At 46.6% G+C, this 23434-nt stretch overlaps 1 protein-coding gene across 1 annotated transcript; it reads right to left on the reverse strand.

The window, feature by feature from the left end:
• Window positions 1-8128: 8128 nt before the first annotated feature.
• Window positions 8129-21928, reverse strand: LOC119863089 (solute carrier family 2, facilitated glucose transporter member 3-like). Its single transcript, XM_038420855.2, has 10 exons — window positions 21535-21928; window positions 17756-17851; window positions 15581-15741; window positions 15002-15242; window positions 14578-14740; window positions 13297-13484; window positions 12530-12634; window positions 11894-11995; window positions 11372-11575; window positions 8129-10977 (listed from the first exon to the last, which is right to left on the reverse strand). The coding sequence occupies exons 1-10, from the start codon at window positions 21547-21549 to the stop codon at window positions 10750-10752; spliced, it is 1503 nt and encodes a 500-aa protein (XP_038276783.1). The 5' UTR covers window positions 21550-21928; the 3' UTR covers window positions 8129-10749.
• Window positions 21929-23434: the final 1506 nt, after the last annotated feature.

The raw sequence follows: 23434 nt of genomic DNA on the forward strand, positions 1-23434 counted from the left end.
ACATTTCCCACCCCACACCCCCCACCCAACTCCAATACTCTGATGTAGTGATGCAAAATTGTTACAGGGTTTTATTCCTTCTAATGAAGTACCCAACATTTGACCCATTGGTCTAGTCACTCTGGCAGGCAGGACTGTTGGAATAGATGTATGAGTAATATGGTTTGATATGGAAAGAGGGTGAATAACAGATCAGACAGGCTAACTGGTGTGTTTCCGAGTGGTAGGATGTAGAATATAGGACTAGAAGGAGGTGAGATACTAGACTAGATGAAGCCGAGGATCTGAGATGGTAGGGCAGAATGTAGAATACTAGACGGGATAGGTGCAGTGTGGATCTGGTATAGCAGGAGGCAGGATTTCAGACTAGCTAGACTATTGGTCTATTCCCATCTGGCAGGAGGTGGGATATCAAAATGAACAGACCATTGTTTTGTTTCTATAGGGTGAGCAAGTCCTATATTCTGATTGCCCCCTGTGCACTGGCTGGCATGTCTGCCTGGACAGACTGACTGCCTATCAGCCAAACAGCCAGAAAAGAGAATTAAAGCTCCGTGTGAAGCCCACTTACAGAGAATATTGTGAAGAGGATGTTAATGGCCCCAATTCCCATGGTAGTGTGTGGGGGCTGGGCAACACCAGCTAGCCGGAATATTTTTGTGGAATACTTGATTACCTGGGAGAAAAAGACACAAAGTAACATGATGAGAAAATGCTCCTTCCCTTTTAAATCAGCTCTAGGGTCTCCCCCGCAAAGCTCATCCCGAATCAGATGCTTCAGAAGAAGACAAAGCCCTCTCTCATTGTGCAATGTTGTCCTCTGAGAAGGCATTTATTCCTGACTCTCCAGCAAGCTAGAAATCAGTTATGCCCTGATGTATGGGAATAGGTAACAGCTTGAAGAATAGGCTGTAAGGAACAACTGCATTACATCCCATCTCTCTGATACCTGTGGATCTAGGTTTCACAGTCCTGCAGTTTGGGGGGTTGAGTGGGCATTTTGTGCCTTACCTCTGGCAGCCAGTTCATCTTCGTAGCAATTGATGAGAAAGTAACGGGGGCTCATGGGGCAAAAAGGCAGGGTGAGGTACTGGAGGGTGGCTTGTAGGGCAGACAAGGACAGCATGAGTGGCTGCCATCGGCTAGTGCCCAACACATTCTCCAGGATCACGATCTGAAACCAAGAGACAGAGAGAAACTTTCCAGAGAACGTTATCTCATGCCCAGTAGGGGGAGGCAGTAGCCGTCTCTGTCCCACCAACACTGCCCTGTGTCATAAACCCTGAGACTGAGGGACCCAAACCCAGCACCTTTCTGGACCAAAAGGTGAGAGTCATGCTGCTAGGTGTGCCAGGCCTTTGTACCAGCAGTCCTCTGTTTCAGATACATAGGTCTGAAAAGGCATTCAGTGTGTCCTATAGAGGGATAAAAAGAAAAGGAGTACTTGTGGCACCTTAGAGACTAACAAATTTATTAGAGCATAAGCTTTCGTGAGCTACAGCTCACTTCATCGGATGCATCCGATGAAGTGAGCTGTAGCTCACGAAAGCTTATGCTCTAATAAATTTGTTAGTCTCTAAGGTGCCACAAGTACTCCTTTTCTTTTTGCGAATACAGACTAACATGGCTGCTACTCTGAAACCTATAGAGGGATATATCCAGTGGTGAGCTGGAGCCAGTTCACACCGGTTCACGTGAACTGGTTGTTAAATTTAGAAGTCGGTTTAGAACTAGTTGTTAAATGGGTGGGCAAACTGCGGCCCGCCGGACCGTCCTGTCCATCCCGGCTGGGGAGGCTCCCCTGTGAATTGTTACTCACCCGGCGGCACTCTGAGCCTTTGGCGGCACTTCGGCGGCGGGTCCTTCAGTGCCACCAAAGACTCAGAGCGACTGAAAGCCGTGCCGCCGAAGTGCCGCCGAAGACCCAGAGCGACTAAAGGCTGTGCCGCCAAAGTGCCGCCAAAGACCCAGAGCGACTGAAGGAACCAGTTCTTCAGCTTCTGGCAGCTCATCACTGGATATATCCTTCCTCATGCTCCCTCCCTGCTCCCCCACCTCATGTTCTGATGGGCTCAGGCCTATGAGTCATAAGCCCTCACATCGTTGGAGCTAACAGAAATTCCATTATTTCTCTTTTAGCTCAGCTAGTCCGGGGCCTGGTCTCTGTTGCAGAAGGATCTGAGTTTTGCTGTGAAATTCTAGGTGGAAATTATAGTTGTAATCCTTGTCCAGGGCCAGCTCTTTACCTGCCCAATGAAGAGGCCCACTGTCTGAGACAGCTGGTTCATGGTGGAGAAGACCCCACGGACCCTGGTTGGGGATATCTCCTGGATATAAAGGGGAATCAAGGTCATGTTGAGTCCACAGAAGAGTCCAATGAGGAAGTGCCCCACAATCAGTGCCTCCAGGGAGCCTGAAATCTTGGAGACACCCATGAATCCCACGGCCATGAGGGAGAGGGAGTTAGCAATCAGGATGGAATTGCGCCTGAGACAGCAAAGAGATAGCAGGGTGGGTTATGGAGGAAGGGAATACATTAAAGTCTGGCACAAAGACACTGGCTCTGACCATGAACATGCCCAGCCTTCTCCCTGACCCAGGCCCTGAAAATATACAGCTCCTCTCTGACATGGCCCTTGTAAATACTTGCAGGGCCGGCTCTAGGTTTTTTGCTGCCCCAAGCTCCGAGAGTGCAACTGCCCAAGCCAAAACAAAAAAAAAAGGAGGGCCGGAATGCCGCCCTGGAATTGTGCTGCCCCAAGCACGTGTTTGCTTTGCTGGTGCCTAGAGCTGGTCCTGAATACTTGGTACCATTCTGGTACTTGCTCTGGGAATACCCTGTTCCTCTCTTGTATTGACTCATTGACTCTGCACTTTCTCTGCCTTTGTGTGGTGATTAAACACAGTCCCACTGCATGTACCTTCCATAATGATCAGCCACTATGCCCACAGTGAGCGCTGAGACGGTGGCCTCCAAAGCCAAGGTGCTGACGGTGAAGGACCAAAGCGTGGTGAGTGCTTGGAGAGACATGGGCTCCTTGAACCGCTCCTTCCAGGTCTGGTTGAAGAACTCCTCTATCACCTGTGTAGGAGAGAAACATTTCATGCCAACTTCTTCTCAGCAGTCTTCCCTGCACCTACATTATGTCCAATCTGCATTCTGCTTTGCTGGTGACACCACTCACTTCCTCATTGATCAGTTTAGCGATAACATCTCAGGCAGGACTCAAGCTGCCACCTGCCATTGTCATCACTGCACGCAGCTCACATCCCCTTCTGCTCAGCCTTCCTTCCATTCCTGTCAGTCCCCATTTCCTCCAACCTACAGTCTCCTCCCCTTCATCTCAGGACAACCCCATATTTCTTACCAATCTTTTCCCTCTCTCTTCATCCTCCTTCTTCCTGTTCCCTCCACCTTTATCCCTCCTTCCTTTCAGCCCCTTTTCCCCTCCAACTCCATCCTCCTCTCTCAGTGACCTTCCTTTCTCCTCAGACTTTATCAATGTCTTCAACTTTCCATCAGCCTTAATTCTCCTCTCCTCATCCTTCATCCCATTCCTCCTTCACTCAATCTTGATCACTCCTCCTCAGCTTTCCCGAGCCCCCTCTCAGTGATCATCTCTTCATACCTTCTTACTCCTCACCATCTCCACAGTCTTCAGCCTCCTCCATTTCCTTCCATCTTCCTTCAATTCCCTTCAGCTTTCACCCTCTCATCCCCCATCTTCCTCCATATCAGCCCCCCTTTTACTTCCCCTCAGCTTTCAGTGACTGAAAAGCGTTGACACCAAGGAGGCAGAGAAATTGTTCAGGGATGGGTGAAGCAAAGGAAGCAAACAGGATGAAACTGAGCCAAGTGTGAAGATTTCAGACTGGATCATCAGGAAACATTTCCTGACAGTGAGGGATTTGTGAGACTAAAGTCTCCCCAAGGGAAGAGGTGGAAGCCCCATTGCTTGGGATAGTTAAAACAAGGACTGGACAAAGTCCTGGAGAACAGCTGTAGGGAACCACCCTGTCCTGGTTGGTGGGGGTGGGCTGGACTGTTCTAGATAACACTGGTAAGATAAATTAATACTGTGCTTTTTAAAGCTGCTGGCCTAAGTTCACCGTCAGTGAAGAAAATATCATGTAATGAAGAGGAAGGATTGTCCAAGAGTTAGGACACTAACCTGGGATTTTAAAGACCTATGTTCATGTCCCTGGTTTTCCTCTGTGACCTTGGTCAAGTCCCTTAGTCTCCCTTTGCCTCAGGCCACCATCTGTAAAATGGAGATAATAGCTCTGCCCTGCCTCACAGGGGGGTGGTGAGGATAAAGACATTAAAGATTGTGAGGCGCTTAGATAAATATGGTAATGGGGGCCAGAGAAGTACTACAGAGAGAATGTCCTGTTAAATAAGAAGTTCTGTGGAGGCGCTCTGCTCAGAGCAGACTTACGTCCTTTCCTGCAATGGTGAACATTAAATAACTGTTTCATTATAATGCAAGAAATTGAGTGAACTCTCTCCTGCTTTTCAGAGTGTGCTAGCGCCCACCTTTCACAAGGTGGGCCTGAGATAAGGCCTAATGTATGGTTTTCCTATCGTTTAGTTGCAGGAGTCAGTCCCTCTATGCTCCTCAGCACTGCGCATCCCATTCTCCAAGCTCCACGCCACATTTCCTTCTCCTGGTCATTTACCATCTGTGGGGCATTGATGTTTCCTGTGTGGTAACCAATTTGCAACGATCCCAGCACTGAGGCCATCACTGAATGCACCAGGGTCCGTGTGACTGTTTGCTAAACAAGAAAATAGTTGCACAACATGGTCAGTAACAGGAACTCAGCATTTCAGTCATGTGTCTACCAGACACTAGGGGGAAAGCATGGGTTTTTAAAGATACCACTTAACACATCTCAATGTCCTGTAGTGTAGATAGTGAACACAAAGGCAGCCATGACCAGCTGATGTCTTTTAAAAGGTGTTAAGCCCTATCTACACTAGATACTAACATGTTTATAACCAGTATTTAATTCAAATGTGTTTTTAAAACACAATTTCTTTTTCTAGTCTAGACAATGCCAGACATCCTCCATCTCTAAGCTCTGCTACCTCGAAGCATCACCCTCTGCAGGATGCTTCCGCCCTTCTCATAACACCCGTCTCTGAGGGCAGGGACAGATTAAAGCATAGGCATTACAAGTCTGTGCCTAGCATCCCAGCTCTTCAAGTCAGAATTTCAGCTTTTTTGTTTCTAGCCCTGTTGGTTGTGAACCAAAACCTTGAAAATGTGACCTGAGTGTTATCAATGCAGTAATGCCTGCTTGATTCAGGAGAGCCTGAACCAATACTCGGAGAGGTTTGAGCTGCTCCATGCATCTTAATTGGGTGTTAAGTCTGAAACCAGCTACTGGCGGGGGGCCCTACTCACTCATTCTACCCCAGTAGAGGTTGCTATAATGGGGAGCCCTCTCTGCTGCCTCCCCATCACACCTCTGCTGGGGTATTGTCAACAACGATCCCCACACAGTACCTTCTCTTTGTGTGGGTGGGGTTGAGCCCTCTCCCCTCCGAGGATGGACTGCAGAAGCCTACCTGAAAACGGGGCGTGGTGGCAGTCCAGAATATGGCTCTCATTTGGGTAGCTCCTGCCACTACTACCCTAAGCAGCGTGGGGCCTTGAGGGCCTCACTGAAGGGTATGCCTACTATGGCCTAGAATTGCCTTAATCTAGCCCTGCCTTGGACTCTGCCCCCTCACACCTCTACTCCCCCAAAGAATGCTGTTAATTTCCTGTGATATCCCCAGTCTCCAGAAGGTGGAAAGGAGGGCATTTAGCCCCAGTACAATCCAGTTTCACATTCAATCTCACATAAAATGAAGTACTTGCTTGTCTAACGTAAGGATCCCTATATCACACAGTAAATCTGCATCGTATCTACCTTGTTCCAACCCATACAATGGTGCCAGCACCCTCAGTACTGGCCGACGTGTGAGGCAATGGGGTTGTGTGTGACCCTGTCAATCCGTGGCGGGGAATTTCTCTCTGGATATTTTCCCCTTAAAAGGATTCTTCAGTGGTCAGCTCACTCAGCCACCCCCTAGGGCCTCCTGGGAGAGAAAGCAGGTCCTAGTTTTCTGGGCAACATGGGATTTGTTTGTGTATGATATCATCACTGCCCATCAGCCAGCAGGTGGGATGGGATTGGCATCAAGGCTGGCCCTATGTTCTCATGACTCTGCCATCACCTGCCCTATGACATCACAAAAGGCTCTGATAGCTTCAAGGTTCCACAACACAAGAGGCTGGGGATGTTCATCCTTCCTTCCTCTCTCCCAGGTAACACCATGTAATGCTTCCCTGGTTTTGTTCATCCCAAAGACTGTGTGCTCTACCAGCACTGACATGCAACCAGCTCTGGTGGAAGGCAGCAAGCAGCCAGAGCTCACCATGCTGCACAACAGGGAATGAAGGATAGTCTAGCTGTAAAAAGGCATCCCCACTGCAAATCCCTGCTCTTACAACATATTATGAGAGACACTTAATATTCAAGGGTATGAACTCAGAGTTAAAGGTTGCATCTGAGACACTTGCACGCAGCATGGAACGCTAATGATCCATCTCAGAAGAGGGCCAAGACAACTCTGCTGGGATTTCAACTGGGCTTTCTGCCCAGTGAATGCTCCTTAGCTGATTCTTGGACCCCTAAACCATCTCCTCGCTAAGTACAAGCCCGCAGCCGCAAAAACAAACATCAGCTGGAAAACCACAGCACTCCAAAACATAAGGTTTTAGAAGGCCCAGTCTGGAGAGAAATTGGTGTTATCTTGGGCCTGTTGAGGTAGGAAAGGATTTACCTGGTTCTCAGCTGCTCCAGGTGGTTCTTGTTGTGCAGTCTATCTGCTGCAGGTGTGAGGGTGTTGCATCATCTCACTTCTGTTCGTCACATTCAGCAGAGGGACTGGTGGGGCAAGCGTGGCATTCTATATCAACACACGTATGTCAGAAATGCCATTGCTGCCCCAGGAATAAGGATAAATAGTGACTTCTCCATCCAATGGGGTTTCCTCTTTGCCACCCTAAAGCCCATCCCTTGCTCCCTCTGTACACCTTACAAGTGAGTGAGACTCAGGGCATGTCTATACCACAGCCCTAAGTCAACCTATGTTAGACCATCACTGCAATGATGCATGTCCACACTACCCTCCTTCTTTCAGTGGTGCGTGTCCTCGACAGGAGTGCTTCCACTGACTGAAGAGGGGCAGGGTGGGGGGCTGCCAGCCAGTGCTCTTAGCTCCACGCAGCTCCCCACCAGGAGTCCAGCTGCCCCCTGTGCTTCTTGCCTCTCCGCTCCCAGCTGGGAGCAGGGGCCAACCACCCAGGCTTCTCAGCTCCCTAAGCTTGGAGCCTCTGTGCAGCATCCCGACTTGGAGTGTGGGGAGCCGGGAGGCAGCTGGGTTCTAGCTACCCGGCTTTCATGGAGCCATGAAATTGACAAGACAGCCAACAGCTGATGTAAGGGACGTAGTGGAATGCATCTGATGAAGTGAGCTGTAGCTCATGAAAGCTTATGCTCAAATAAATTTGTTAGTCTCTAAGGTGCCACAAGTACTCCTTTTCTTTTTGCGAATACAGACTAACACGGCTGCTACTCTGAAAAGTGTCTACACAGACACTGGGTCATCCTAACTACACTGACATAAGTGCTATGCCTGTCTTGGAGGTGGAGTTATGATGTCGGTGTAGTAGGGCATTTACATCGGTGGGACAAGGCTGTAGTGTGTACACTGACATAATTAAATCAACATAAGCTGCCTTCCATCGACCTAACCAGTGGAAACTAGGCCTCAGAAGGGAAGACTCTCTAGAAGATACCTGCAGAGGGACAGGACAGACCAGCACAGGGAAACCCCCCTTTTAACATCTTCCTACAGAGAAATGTAGAGAGGTGAATTTCTAGAGGACATACACACAGGGGCTGAGAGAAACATTACCATTGGCCAGTCAGCACCACAGTGACGTAGAAAGCCCAGCACTGGAATTGCAGGGCAGGACTGAAGAGCATTGGCAGAGCTGGGTGTGTTCCAAGGACTGGTGCTATTACTGGTTTGGAATGAGGGGAGGAAACAAACCCAGAAGCAGATATGTAATATTTACATCCACAGTTTTTATTTTAGAAACATGTAACACAATCATAAATTAATAATTAAGCATATAAAATCCATCGGCAATACTCATACTGCAGACATAGAGAAAGAGAGAGAGAAAGAGACAAACTAAGATAGAGTGAAAGTCCAAGGCATCATACAAACTCCCTGATGTGCTGTATGCAATGCTCTAATGCCCAGCTGGAGGGGAATTTCCTTTCCTTAGATACAGACATACAACCGGAAAGCTGTACCTTCCACAAATGATTAAGGGATCAGAGTTATGAGGAGAATCAAATGAATGAAATCTATATAATTTAGCCAAATGATGAAAGAGGGGAGTATAACCGTCTACACACTCTGAAAGACGTAAACAGCAAGGAGGGAGAGGAAGTCCGAGGAAGGTGGGTGTGGGTGGAAGACCTAGGAGTAAGTTGATGAAATTGAGCGAGGAGGGAAATGTTCTTGTCAAATCACAGGAAATATTTCCCAGCAGCAAAATTTACCGGACTTTGCAATCATTGTCCACAAGGGAAGGGGTGGAGACTTCATCACTTGAGTTATTTAAAACTCAGACTAGAGCAAACCCTGGAGAATACATGGTAAGGAACCTCGGGCATGGTTCTTGGGGGCAATAACCAAGATATGCCCTCAGATGATTTGGGGACTATTGTTGTATTTTTGTTTTCTTTAGCCAGCTATGGGATGAGGTCAGGCATACTAACTTCCCAGCTGCATGTTGTATGAAGTCCAGCCATGTAATTCTAGCTTTGGTGTAAATGGACCCAGGCTATTAATTCAGATCCAGAGTTTGTTTCAATCCAAAAATGCAGAGGTGCTCAGTGCTGGAGTTTGAGTTTGGACTTCCTACACAGATGTTGATGGAGTGTCAATGGGCCTAACCACACTGGACTCTCCTTCTTTCTCCCTACTGAGTATTCCAGTCAGTGAAACAGAGCTCTCAACCCTCCAATTCAAATGTACTATATGCACTAAGTCTTGTTCTGCTAAGCTAAAGGAACTTTTCAGTCCTCTGGCAACTAAGAGACAGGAGGAGGGACCATCATTAACTGAATGTCTCTGACATATCCCATCTAGTTGAGGGCAGTAGTGTACACACACACACACACACACACACACACAATACATTACAGTATTCCCTGGAGCCTCCAGAATGGACAGCCCAGCCCCTGTAGCAAAAATTTACATTATAGCCATGGACTAAACATCTTTCCGTCTGGCTATCAGGTTCAGGAGCTTTGGTCTCTATTCCTTCATTTCTACCTTTACAGAGTCCTTCGTGTCTTGGATAACTAGTCCTGTATCCAGAAGGTTCATGCTATGTACATTTGTCTAAAGTTTAACTATACGAACAATTGATAAGAATATACAGTTTTGGAAATTTTTTTTATACACACATCTCTTTAAATTACAATCTGTCTCTTTCAGAGTTCCTTTACTGTTAGAAAAGAGGAACAGAGAAGCCAAATTTCAAGAAATGAGGGTTGGATGAGTGAGCGTCTGGCCTGAAATAATCACCCAGCCTCCACAAGAACTAATCGTGACTGAAAATAGTGTCAAATAACAATGCCCTTTTGCTGTAATACTGCAATTTTCAAGTAATCTTGTGACCATTATTTAACATAGCCACCAAAAAATCCTGAAGAACATAAGAATGTTGGTGGACCCACAAGAATGTACACAAATACTGTCACTTGCTTATTCTCTCTAGTACTCAATTTTTTTAAATTTGTGTCTGGAGGACAGAAATGTCCTTTAATGGAGCCATAATCAGCTCCGTTTCATGTACAACCTGAGTGCAATTTTTCTCTTTAGTACCACATTTCTGCTTTACGGTTTTATTGCACCTCAAACCTACAGCATCATCTCTTAAAAATAATTATTTATCATAAACATCTTCTGCTTCATTATCTGTACATATTTTTACATATTAAAAAAAATAAATATTTACAACTAAATTGACACACAAATAAATAAACCAAGGTAAAACTGAGCTTTCAGACTAGCTGTACAAAAAAGAAAAGGGAAAAAGAACCCTCTGTGGTAACTTGGTCTCCTTCTCCTGAGGCACCCACCAGACAGTAAATATGACATGATGGCTTTTTGCATTTTGGTAATTACATTAAATTCCAGTGTAATACTGCATACACACAGTGGAACTGAATTAAAAGTGGGAAGAGCCGGCACTGTGGAGTTGTTTGGTTGCTTTAGCTCACTATACAAAAATAATAGTAAGTTTAAAAAACATAAGAGGTTGCTATGCACAAAAATACCTTAATCCCTAGGAGCAATTAAAGGTGATAACAGCAAAAATATTGCCCATATGTTCTCCTCCTCAAGTGCATAACAGGTGGAGATGAGGTTATTTTTGCTCCTGATGCCCTCCAGTGTTGAAAGCAGATGAGCCCTTCCCACTTTGGACCATCTTAACCCTGGCAGGGCTTGGCAGAAATGTGGAAGGGAGTAGTGCGAGGGGAAGAATAAAATAGCAGCAATTTTTAAATTGTTCTAGATTTTCTCCTGACGTATATCTCTGCCCAGTCCTTGAAAGACTCTCTGCTTATTTCTTTAACAATGAAAAAGGATCAAGAAGGGGTGCATTAAATATTTGAGGTAACATCATTAGCAGACTCTATGCCCTTCAGTTCCACCATGGGGCTTTTCTCCACTGCTGCAATGGTGCCACTTCCTTCCACTTGTCCTTCAAAGCCCCTGGAAATGTCTTCAAAAGTCCTGCCCCTGGTCTCTGGGACTTTGAAGAAGGTGAAAACAAAGAAGATGACCAGGAAAACAATGAAGATGATGAAGACATAGGGACCACACAATTTCTACAGGGGGGAAAGAAGGGAAAGGTTATAATTTGAAAAGTGCATAGGCCTAAAATCAAGGTACAGTCATTATCTCCTAAACTCAGAATCACAACACCCTCCCCAAAATATGGACTTATTTACTTTTAACGTAGTATTTTTAAAGGAACACCCCAGGCCATTTAAGGGATTCTTAAAGCTTGATTCTGAACTTTGAATACTATCGTGACTCACAAAAATTGTGGCTTTCAAAGGGGGCTATGTTGATTGGCTATGTTGACTAAGTGTCCAGCTATTTGTGGATTATAAACATTAAGTGAAAGCAAAGGAAAGGGGATGTTGTTTAAACTGCAGTACTCTCTTAACAGTAGCTAACAATCAGCTCAACACAGTGCTTACCAGATTATGTCCTTACCTCTGCATAGGGGAAGAGCATTCCCACCAAGAAATTGGAGGTCCAGTTGGAGCAACCAGCCACTGCCACAGCTGCAGGACGGGGACCTTGACTGAAGAGTTCAGCCACAATGAACCAGGGAATAGGACCGGGGCCAATTTCAAAAAAGGCCACAAAGCCAAAGATAGCAACGATGCTGATATAACTAATCCAGCTCAAAACATCCTGCAAGGGAGAGAAACATGAATAGCTGCAATTTGACAAGCAAACATGGGATAACAGAACACGTGCTCCAATATCTCTATGTCCTTAATCGTGGTATATAGTTCCTGCTGTATAGGAATGTATATTCCGCCTAATCCAAGCTGTACCCCCACTATAGATTCTCCTTTCTTTATACTCAAGAGTCCCCTGTCTCCATACTCATCCCAATCCCTCCGAAGATGCCCTTTCCTTTACCTTTGGGTCCCCTCAGTTTCCCTCTGTGTCCCTAATGACATCTCAACTCTACAAGAATGGGCAATTTGATTGTTGTCAACTCACCTTAAGTGTCAAAGCTACGGTCATGAGAATGGCACAGAGAGCCATGCCACCCAAGCCGACCAAATGAAGGGTCCTGCGCCCTGCACGCTCCACCAGGAACAGCTGCAAAAGTGGCAGGAGAGAAAAACATTAGATTAGAAAGCAACAGCCAAAGGGGCTGGCTCCACATCATAACAAGCTCTGCACCCCCATCCCCAAGGGGTTTATCTGCCATTTACCTCCACCTCTCCAGTGCTCATGTGGTCAGTGGCAGCTTAAATGGATGGAAATATAGAATACTATGTCTCTCCCTACCCCTTCACCCAGCGTTTTCTATCTCTTTCCCCACTCTTTCCTCCCCCTCTTCTTCCTTTGACTTTTACCCTTGTCCACATCTCTTCTATACCATTCTATCTCACCCTTCTCTCCCTCTTTCCTTCTTCTAGTATGCTCACATTCCCTCCTTCTGCCATGCTCTTCTCTCCTGCTCTTTCACACTTCCCTTTGTGCCTCCCCTCTCCCTTCTGCAAATCTCAGCCACAGTTTGGCTGAAGAGAAAAAAACTGGCTCCAGGATAACTATTTTCCCCAAAATCTCTCTCCATGCAGATCAACACCAGCCATCATCTCACCAACCGCTCTCTGCAGCACTACTTACCGATACGACAGTGAAGACCGTGTTAACCACACCAGCACCAATGGTGGCATAGACAGGCTGCTTGACACCAGCTTTTTCGAAAATCCCCGTGGAGTAATAGAACACCTAGGAGTAGAAGAAGCAATTGGATATGGTTACAAGTTCCTGCACCTGAAGGGATGCCCCTTATTTTCATGCCTATCTCTCCATGTGTCCAATATGAGCTCAGACAAAAAGGTATATATTTCAATCCATGATCCTGCAATGCAAGGACCATTCATTGTCATACACAGGTATAACAATTTTCCATGAAAAAAAAAACCCACTGTAGGGAAGCGTCCCTTTAAAATAATCTTTGTTCCCTCTTGTTCATATAGTTATCCGTGAAATGGAGGTGGTCATCCTAGTTCCTAGCTACACATCTCCTTTGATGTGCTGAGCAGCCCCTTTCTAGAGCTGAGCTATAACACACAATCGGATCCTGATGAGTTCCTGAGGTCACGGAAGGTTTTATGGATCTCCCTTGACTCCAAGTGACCTGCTTCCAGGGGTGAGCTATAACATGCCTTCAGTACCTGATGAGGTCATAAGGCAGCTGAATATTTCAGGGAGCTCTTTTTGGCAGGGAGTATCACAAAAATTGACCTCAACTGAAGAAAGGAAGTGGAGCCCAGGAGCCCAGATTCTTTTGCGTTGTATCTGGCTGACTCTCATTGAAGTCAATGGGAGACACTCATATGCAGCAGCAAGAGAATTGAGCCCAAGAAGTGAAACAGAAGCTGACTTACAGCATTGATGCCTGAGAGCTGCTGGGAGAGCTGGAGAATGATGGCAATGATGATGGCCTGGCGGTAATTCGGCGAGCGGAAGAGTTCCAGCACTGTTGCTTTCCTCTCCTGGGACATCTTGGTGCTCTCCTCTTTCATCTCTTGGATGTCTTGGGCCACATCCTGTGTACCACGGAGCTTCTGGAGAACTACAGGGAAGAACCACACATAGAATACATGAGATGTCATCAATTTACATGCCCCAGCCAACGAGAGGCTTGAGTTCCACTCCCAGCCCTAGTCTCCAACTCTCCAAGGGGGGATCAAATGCTGTGAAGACTGGACCCCCTAGAAGTTAATATTCTGCCTGGCTATGTGGGACAGATTAAGGCTCTATTCCTGGTCCTGGCCTCCTGTTCAACCTGGAGCTAAATGTGTCAGGAGCACAGGTGATGTCAGGCCTAGTGATCTGTGCCTCTGAGCTGGAGACCTACATTTGATTCCTGCTCCTGTTCACACACTCACCTTGGGGCTACTTAGGAGCACAGCAGAGGCTGAGTCCAGTGATACCATGAGGAAGACCTCTTTTCCTAGTCTCAAGCACTTTATTTTCCAAAGATTGGGAGGGGACAAACCTGTTGTCCTAGGCCCCTATCATTCTACACTAGGCCATGTAAATTCTGGACTTCTTACTCTCATCAAGAATGTGCTGGGAGCACCCTGATGGGCAAGCCTGCTGGGCAAGCCTGATGCCTCAGAGGGACCAGGTAAGAAGGTAGGACAAGAAGTAATGGGCTTAATCTGCAGCAAGGGAGATACAAGTTAAATATTAGGAAAACCTTTCTAACTATAAGGGTAGTTAAAACCTGGAATATGCTTCCGAGGAGGTTGTAGAATCCCCATCACTGGAGATTTTTAAGAACAGGTTGGGCTAACACCTGTCAGGGATGGTCTAGGTATATTTGGCCCTGCCGCAGCTCAGAGGGGTGAACTTGACAACGTCTCTAGGTTCCTTCCTCTCTTACATTTCTATGATTCTATGATTTTGCATTGCCATGCAGCAGACCCCAGATCAGTTACCATTCTCTCACACATTCTGGAACTCGTGCAGGCTGGGTGTACTGCGGAGGGCAGGTCTGGTGACCTCTGGGGATCAGCTGTCTACACTATTGTGCAGGAGATCCAGGTTCTCATATCACTCCTCATCTTCCATTCCCCTAAGTTCAGTTCAGGCTAGGAGGACTGTGGTGACTGGGCTGACCATTAGCTGTCCTGTGATGTCATTTAGAAGTGTCCACGCACCTGCTTGCGCTTTCTCTTCCTCCATCTTGTTGATCAGCAGGAAACGGGGACTCTCAGGGCAGAAGGGCAGAGCAGCACACTGCAGGATGGCTGGGATAATAGTGAACCCCAAAAGCAGTGGCCAGAGGCTCTCACTCCCCATGATCTCCTTCAAGCCAAAAATCTAATCCAGCGAACAAGAAGAGAAAGAAATATTACGAGATATTCCCCTGTGTTGAAAATTAAGTCTTTATCCTTTCTCCCCCTCAAGAATTACAGTAGTATGGTCAGTTAGTTATTCAACCCACCCATTCCTCTCCATGGTGACTATAGAATGGTCCATGAGGTCACATCCCCCTCTAATGATACCCGTGGAGCAGCCTTTTAGCCCATAAAACCTTCAGTGCCCTCCCCAACAGCCATTGAGAGTCAATATCAGGCTTACCTGTGCCACCAAGATGCCCACAACAATGCCCAGCTGGTTGAGAGTGCCAAAGGCACCACGCAGGGCGGTGGGTGAGATCTCGCTAATGTACATGGGAACAAAGCCAGTGCTGAGGCCACAAAAGAGGCCAATGATAAAGCGGCCAAGGATCAGCATCTCTATTGCTTTTGCCATCTTGGAAAAGCCCATCAGGATGCCACCTATGACGGCCAGGATGTTCACCAGTAGCATGGAATTCCGCCTGCCAAGGAGAGAGACATTAGCATAGGTCAGGGGTTATTGATGGGCAATGATAGCGAGAAAATTGCAGAAGTAATATGCCCAGCCAGATCCCCCTTCCCTGGGGCACACTTCCCCACTCAGCCTTCCCTTTGTGCCTCACTCCCTTTGTCTGCTTCTTTTCCTCTCTCTCTCCCACTGTCTTGCCCTTGCAGGAATCAGTCCCTTTTCCCCAACCTACCCTCCTTCTCTGGTCCATTGGTCCAATTTTTTGGAGAGAAATAATTTCTCCTAATCCTTCCAATATCCCATCATTCAGAGACAAACTCCATAGTGGCTTAGACCCCCTTCCTAATGTACCTTCCAAATCGGTTGACAAAAAGTCCAACAGAGAAGGAACCAATCATCCCTCCCACGGAGAAGATGGCAACGGAGAAGGACCACAGCGAGATCAGAAGCTTGGAGGAGGTTGGGGTCCCACTCCGGAACTCCAATGTTTGATTGAAGAATGCCTGAATAATCTGCATGGGAGAAAACACCCACCAGAAATGGGAGGAGAGAGGGGTTACAATCAAATATAATGTACTGTGGGAGAGAGGGAGCTCTGTATGAGATCAGGGGGTTCTTTTGTCACAAAGTCAGGGTGGTGGGGAGAGATCTCAGACATTTGGAAGTAGAGAAGCTAAGGTGGGTCAGGATAGCTGAAGAGGAATCCAAAGTTTCAGAGGGAGAGAAGCTCAGAGAAGAGCAGTAGGACATGATTAAGAGGATGGAGAGACTGATTTACTTAGTATGATGAGATTGGGCAAGAGATGATTAAGGAGATAAGGCTAACTCTCTGTAAGTAGCAGAAGGATGTAGACAGCAAGGAGGGTCCCTCGGGTGACAGTAGGTCTAAGTGAGGAGAAATAGCAGCAATGGGACTAAAATGAGCAAAGGGAAATGTTTTCTCACAAATGGGAACATTTCTGGTATCAGGATACATTCCCCAGCTGCGAGGGGTATGTGAGACTGTGAAATAGTTTCCCCAAGAGACTGAATGAAATCCTGAAGCACTCCAGGGAACTATCCTGCATTGTCTTCTAGGATGGATGAGATGGGAGGTGAGAGAACTTTTCCTGTTGCTAAGTTTTCGGATAGATACCCTGTCTGATTACAAGGTGTTGCAGGGCCCGAGTTTCACATCATGTGCTCCCAGCAGGTGGCAGCAAGACGCTAGTTTGACTGCACACCCCTCTCTCTGGTTATGACATCTGTATTCCGGGAGACAGGGTGGATGTGGCAGACGTGACTCACTTTTTTGCATGAGGTTTAGCTCATCTGGTTTACAAGAAAAAAAAACCCGCCTACATTTTTCATTTCTTTTTTTTTTTCTTGGTGGTGTAATTTACAAATTACTTGGCTGGAATTTCCCCAGACAGTCACACCCCCCACCAAGCCTCCACTTTGATCTTAATATGAAACTAGATTAGATAGATAGATAGATAGATAGATAGATAGATAGATAGATAGATAGATAGATAGGAGAAAACCTGAGAGATGAATCCCCAAATCAACAGGGGAAACCATAATCCCATGCATCCCTCTCTCAGCTCTTTGCTGTCCCCTCCAACCCCTGAAAGGGCTGTTCTGTGACTCAGAACAGCCCCCACTCCTGTCAGTATGCTTCATCCCAATCTATAAGGGAGGGTGAGAAGGTTTCTGTGGTTTGAACGATGGCAGACTGGCAGCAGGGACACATCGTTTTGGTGGGGATATTCCCCAAAGTAAATTATTTTAAAGGGGTGGAATCTGGATAGAAAACTAGATTGGCAGGAGGGTTATAGATTCTCCCCAAACTCTCCATATGCCCAGTCCCTTCCCTTTCCTGGTTCTAATGACTCCTCTATGCCAATGTTCCAGTTTGGCTTTCCCCTCCTTTCCCCTTTACTGCAAAATGGAGGCACAAACTCCACTCCAGCCTCCCTCTGCATCCCCAAAATGAAGGGAGCAACTTCACTCCCATATTCCTGTGTATTTTGGAAGACAGGGATACCCCACTTTCGTGCTTTCCCTCTACCTACATCCAAAACATGCAGGGACAAGGCTTCCAACTGCCCCAAACAAGATGGTGTCCCTTCATAATTTTCCCTCTGGATGTCCAGATGAGACAGAGATGCCATCCACACTCCCACTGTACCTCATAAATGGCCCCATCACTCCCTACCTGCCTGAAATGGCAAACTGACCCCTCTCCTTTTATCCCTCCTGTACATGAAGTGGGACAATGACCCTCTTTACTCCATCTCTCCTCACCAAAACATAAAGGTGACCCTCTTCCTCCTCTTCCCCTGCAATAAAAGGGATGGTCCCCTCTCTTCCTTTGCACTTCAAATAGGAGAGACAAACCATTCACCCACTAGCTCCTCGATGACCTTCCCTCTCTCCCTGCCTCTAAGATGATCCTCAGCACCATCTTTTGGGGCAGAATGAGCTCTATGGAAGAGATGAGATCACCCGGCTATGTCGAAACCCAGAGGGCTCTCTCTCTCTCACCTTCTCAGGTGCATTGATGACACCCGTGTTGTATCCAAACTGGAGCGATCCGATGGCTGCAATGGAAACAGCACAGAGAAGGGGACAAGTAATTTTCTGAAGAGAGAGAGGAAAAAATCAGTCATTTAATTATTTTTTCATATTTTCCACACAAATTGTTACTCTGTTTAACACAACAATCTCAGCTACGAGCTCCTCAGAAGCCAGGTCTAGTGCCCCCTATGGGTCGCTTGGGAGAGTAGGGTTCCATCCCCAGTCTTAATCTTTCATTATCCTGGGCCAACATGGGCCGGGAATACTGGATATAATGCTAATCATGGGAGCACATGTATACTCAGCCCTGTCATGTGACAGGACACCCATGTGTGTCACATCCTGATTACATGGGGTCAGAAATAAAATAAAATTGGCTAGGAACCTGCCAATGTAATAGCAAACTATCCACACAAAGATCATATGGTACAGACATTTCAAGAACCAGTCCTACTGAAGGAACAGAAAACACCTCAACAAATCCAAGCGGGACACTGGTGCTGCATGTTTTGAGGATACCCAGAATGCCACTGAGAATGGTCCTGTGCTGGCCGATGGAACACATGCTCACCCAGTCAGTGACAACGGAAAACAGGTGCAGCAAATGTGAAGTGGTGGAGCCACATCAGCAGCTCAGCAAGCCATTGTAGGAGGAACTGTTCTGAGAACAAGAAGTTCAGAGACCCACTGAGGTTCACAGACAGTTATTGACAGATATTGAATTAGAGGCAGGATGCTTATCTCACCTGTCAGAGGTTCCAGTTATACACCCTGCTCTCCATCCTCTATTTGCATTTCTTAATTGGCTGTACTAGCTAGTGGCTGTTATTTTTTGGTTTATATGCTTCATTTAGAAGTAGATTCTGACCCCTGGCATGTTTTGTAAACATTTCCCATGCGATGTGACTGGGGCCACTAAATAAATATAAGACTCAGTACTCCTAAAATTAATACCTTTATTACAGTGGAGGCCAGATCTAGTGCCCTGAGGGATTAGCTCTCTGCACTGCCATGCAGGAGACCTGGATTTCTTTTCCCATACTGGGATTTTACTCCCTGAACCAAAGGCTGATGGTGTTAAAACTCTGCATGGCAGGGTAGACGGCAGTACTCCCAACTCTTCTGATCTTTTTCGCAAGGCTCTCAATATTTCATGTATTTCTTAAAGCCCCAGCTCCTGGAGTCAAGTAATTATATCAGACTCTCAGTTTTCATTAAAGTAAAAAGTATGTTTCTAGCCCTGGCTGCCAACCAAAGCTGGAAAATATGACCCATGTGAACTCTAAGACTCAGAAACCAAAAACCAAATAAAAAGTGTGCAACATTTTTCATAGTTTTAAAATCTCACAATTTTGGGATGCTGACTGATAATTTTTGAATGCTTTGAGTTGGCAACACTTCAGAAGTTCCATCCTTAATACCCTATTTTGGTTTCTCATTCACTAGGGACTGGGAACTTTTCCAAAGGTGTTAACAATGTGCATTCCCAGCCCTAGTTTTCACTCTCTAAGGCCAGTGAGGACTGGGAATAATGTGGAGACCAGTGTAATATTTCCATTCCCAATTTCTGATACTCTCGCCTGGGGCCAGCAGAGACTGGGAGTGCTACAAGGTCAGACTTGATTCCCTCTGTGCTGTCATGTAGAAGATTCAGATTTAGCTTTGCTCTCTCATTCCCTTGGGGTCAATGAGTTCTGAAAAGGCCTAGATTAGTGCCACCTAGAAGCTTGTTGGATGCAGGGCTAGCGCCCAAATATCTCACAGATATTGATGGATTTATCCTCACAACACCGCTCTGAGGTAGGAATTATTATTCCCTCTATGTTGAAGATGAGGAACTGAGGTACAGAGAGAATAAGTGCCCTGGGTCACAGTGCATCTGGGAACAAAACTCAGATCTTCCATTTTTCAGTTCAGTGCCTTAAGCAAAAGAGCATCCTGCATTGCCATGGCTTACTCAATGTCCAGGCCAAGTCTCCAGCTCCACAAGACCCATCTGGGCACGATATATCATAGGCATTCTTTGCTTACATAAAGAAAAGGAGTACTTGTGGCACCTTAGAGACTAACAAATTTATTAGAGCATAAGCTTTCGTGAGCAACAGCTCACTTCATCGGATGCATTTGTGAGCTGTAGCTCACGAAAGCTTATGCTCTAATAAATTTGTTAGTCTCTAAGGTGCCACAAGTACTCCTTTTCTTTTGTGAATACAGACTAACACGGCTGCTACTCTGAAACCTGTCACTTTGCTTACATAGTATACACACACATACTATAGATGGTATAATTCTTATATATTCCACACCACATTTCATGCCTCCTGCCTTTTCTAATCTATTTCTTTGTATTACACAGCCAGTCTCACGCTCAGGTATACATGACATGGTCTCACCCCTTCCAACCCTGCGGTGATAGGACTATGATCTAATGTATATTCTCTCCAGCCAGCAGCATATCCATGGAGCTCAGAAATACCAGGGTGGGATCTACACAAACCATAGTGACAGAGATGAGGCTTAGACGCTGGCGGGGAATTCAAAACACCACCCATACCCCTCCCTCTCACAGACAATGGTATCTGACTGCATGTATATTATTGAGGGGAGACATTTCCCACCAGTTTTCTTACTTTTCATTGGCTGGAAACCCAGAATAGTAGCACTCATTGACCTCAACTGGAGCAGTTTCTTTATTCTCCTCTAAATGACCTTGACTGGGATGCTTGTTCAGAGTTCCCTCCCTCATGCCCTCACACTTTCCTCTTGTCCCAGGAAAAGGGAAAGAAAGGCTTGGTTTTATAAACTGATGACTACTTGAATACCCCTACGAGAGCAGTAACCCCAGGTATCCTTCAATGAGCACCAGCATCAATCAGTTATTTGATGCCACTCTCCCTCCCTCACTGTCTCTTCCCCAGCCACCAATGCATGCTTTTTATCCTTGATGTTTTCAAACACACACAATTAATTAGTTCACAGATTAATGCACACAACACGCATGGACGCCCATCAATGATGCTGCCCACAAAGGCTCTCTAGCTCAGTGTCGTGACAGGGAGTGAACCTGCCACGTTCTCTTGGTTGAAATCGGAAGGCTACTCATTTTTTCTTTAAAAATAGCCTTCAAAAACCCTTTAAGAGAAATTGCCCTTTTCTCATCACAAACACATTGTCTTCTTGGTCAACCTAAAGACAAATGGCTCTCATTCGGCCAGCACAATAGATCTCATGCCAAATAAAACATGATAAGGAAAGCAATATTTTGAAAAACCAGAACCACAAAAATGTACCCAAACAAATGCCATGACTTGCAACAACCCTACATAAACATCTTCCCCTCCCCCTACTGTGCATCCCCTATGGCTGCCACTTTCTCAGAGTCATCCTTAAATAATCATAGCAAAGGCTCGCCCTCATGCACATTCAGTGTTTGATTATAGACCTTTCATCTGCTCAAAAGGCAGACAAATAAAATAGTAAAAGAGATAGTAATAATAATCAAACACCATGATGTTATCTGTAAAGACACTTCCTACAAAGGGATGCCCAACGATTCAAAACGTTTTCAACAAGCCAGGCCGAGGATTTCACAAGTCAGACAAATTGGGTAGCACTAACCCAGAATGTATAAATGCTGGATGAACACACGCAACCATGTTCAAACCAAGGCACACACTGAACAACAAAACCATTCACAAGCAGACTAAAAATATAAAGACAAGGAGAAAAAGATCTGCTGTAGTTACCTTTTTGCTCTCCATGGTCCTTGATAAATGCCAAGGAATGTCAAGACACCGCACACCCACAGCCCCCTCTTAATGAAGTCGTTGACGATCTCTCAGATGTCGTGTATTTGCTTCCCACACAATAGAATATCTGGAACCGTCTCTGTAATTTTTTGCTCTGTGCAATTTGCAATATCTCTCTGCTGAGGAGCTGCCTTAGAGCAATCTATTTATGGTTTCTGCTGGGAGGTGCGGATATTAGGGAGGAACTGAGCCAGACAAGACCCCGCCCAGGTCCTGTAATAAGCAAAAAAACCAAAAACAGTCTTGTGACCCTGCCCAATTTTGTGACTTCAATGTTTCATCACTGGAAATTTAGATAAGGCATTTTCCTTCTCCCCTTAAAAGGCATTTGTGTGTGGGATTCTGAGTAGAGCCCTTTTTATGTTTCACAGATGCTACAAATCCTGAAAACATCACTCAGAAGGGCAGCTAATGGGATTTCTCATCTGTTCCAATTGTGATTGCTCGTATTATTTAACTCCAGACAGCATTTTGGAAAGGACCTGATTATGGAGATGAGTATTTAGCAGGCTATTGTTGCCATGCAAATAAACAGCAATAAAATAATAATGATTTGTGTAAAAGGCTCCATATATAATTAATTTGTTCTGTGTTCAGAGATGGCAGATAGATAGAAGTGGCAGGAGGTGACAGTTTTCTGGCAGGAGTTGACAGTTTTCGAACTGTGGGGTGTGCCCTAAAACCTCTGTGCTTAATGTACAGTTGCCAAGTGTCCAGTTTTTGACCAGAACACCCAGTCAAAAAGGAACCCTGGCAGCTCCAGTCAGCGCCGCTGATCGGGCCATTAAAAGTCTGGTCGGTGGCACAGCAGGGCTCAGGCAGACTTCCTGCCTGCCCTGGCTCCGCTCGGCTCCCAGAAGCGGCCGGCATATCCCTATGACCCCTAGGTGCAGGGACGGTCAGGGAAGCTCCGTGCACAACCCCCCGCCTCCAGCGTCAGCTCTGCAGCTCCCATTGGCTGGGAACCATGGCCAATGGGAGCTGCAGGGACAGCACCTGTGGGCACGGACAGTGCACACTGCACAGAGCCACCTGGCCATGCCTCTGCCTAGGGGCCGGACATGACAGCTGCTTCTGGGTGCAGCACAGAGCCAGGGCAGGCAGGAAGCCTGCCTTAGCCCAGCTGCATCAGTGACTGGGAGCTGCCACAGGTAAGAGCCGCCTCACCAGAGCCCATACCCCCTGCCCCCGGTTAGAACCCCCTTCTGCACCCTAACTCCCTCCCAGACCCCGCACCTACACCCAACCCCTTGCCCCATCCCTGAGCCCCCTCCCACATCCCAAGCTCCTTGACCCCAGGCCCACCCCAGAGACCACATCTCCAGCCAGAGCCCTCATCTCCTCCTGCACTCCAACCCCCTGCCCCAGCCCAGTGAAAGTGAGTGAGGGAGGGGGAGAGTGAGCAACTGAGGGAGGGGGGCTGGAGTCAGTGGGGGCAGGGCCTCAGATAAGAGGCAGAGTAGGGGAGGGGCCTCGGGGAAGGGGTGGGGCAAAGGTGTTTGGTTTTGTGCAATTAGAAAGTTGGTAACCCTAGCTTAATGGAAGACAGAAATCTGGGGGAGGGGGCGTGTGCCCCCAAACATTGCCTCTAGGGGGCACAAAAATGCTTGCTCACCCGGGGTACTAAAATGGCTAGTTACAATTCTGGCCCTTCCAGCCATGCAGAGAAGCTTTCCCTCCATGCTCCTTGCAACCGCTCCATAAACCAAGTTATAACAAAATAGCTGCCATGCTCTCATTGGAGAGAGATGGAGACATAGGCTTTCAATCTCAGCCAGAACAAAATATGTTCAACATCTTTATTAATGATCTAGACAATGGGATAGATTGCACCCTC

The sequence above is a fragment of the Dermochelys coriacea genome, chromosome 1, assembly GCF_009764565.3.
Source record: "Dermochelys coriacea isolate rDerCor1 chromosome 1, rDerCor1.pri.v4, whole genome shotgun sequence".
In the NCBI taxonomy this organism is placed as follows: Eukaryota; Metazoa; Chordata; order Testudines; family Dermochelyidae; genus Dermochelys; species Dermochelys coriacea.

Bases quoted from the DNA above. Each gene is read 5' to 3' on its own strand.
- LOC119863089 (XM_038420855.2), bottom strand. The intron at 11,576-11,893 runs GTGAGTTGACAA...TCTCCCTTGCAG, and splicing joins CCGTAGCTTTGACACTTAAG to GATGTTTTGAGCTGGATTAG. The intron at 10,978-11,371 runs GTAAGGACATAA...TCCCCCCTGTAG, and splicing joins TGCTCTTCCCCTATGCAGAG to AAATTGTGTGGTCCCTATGT.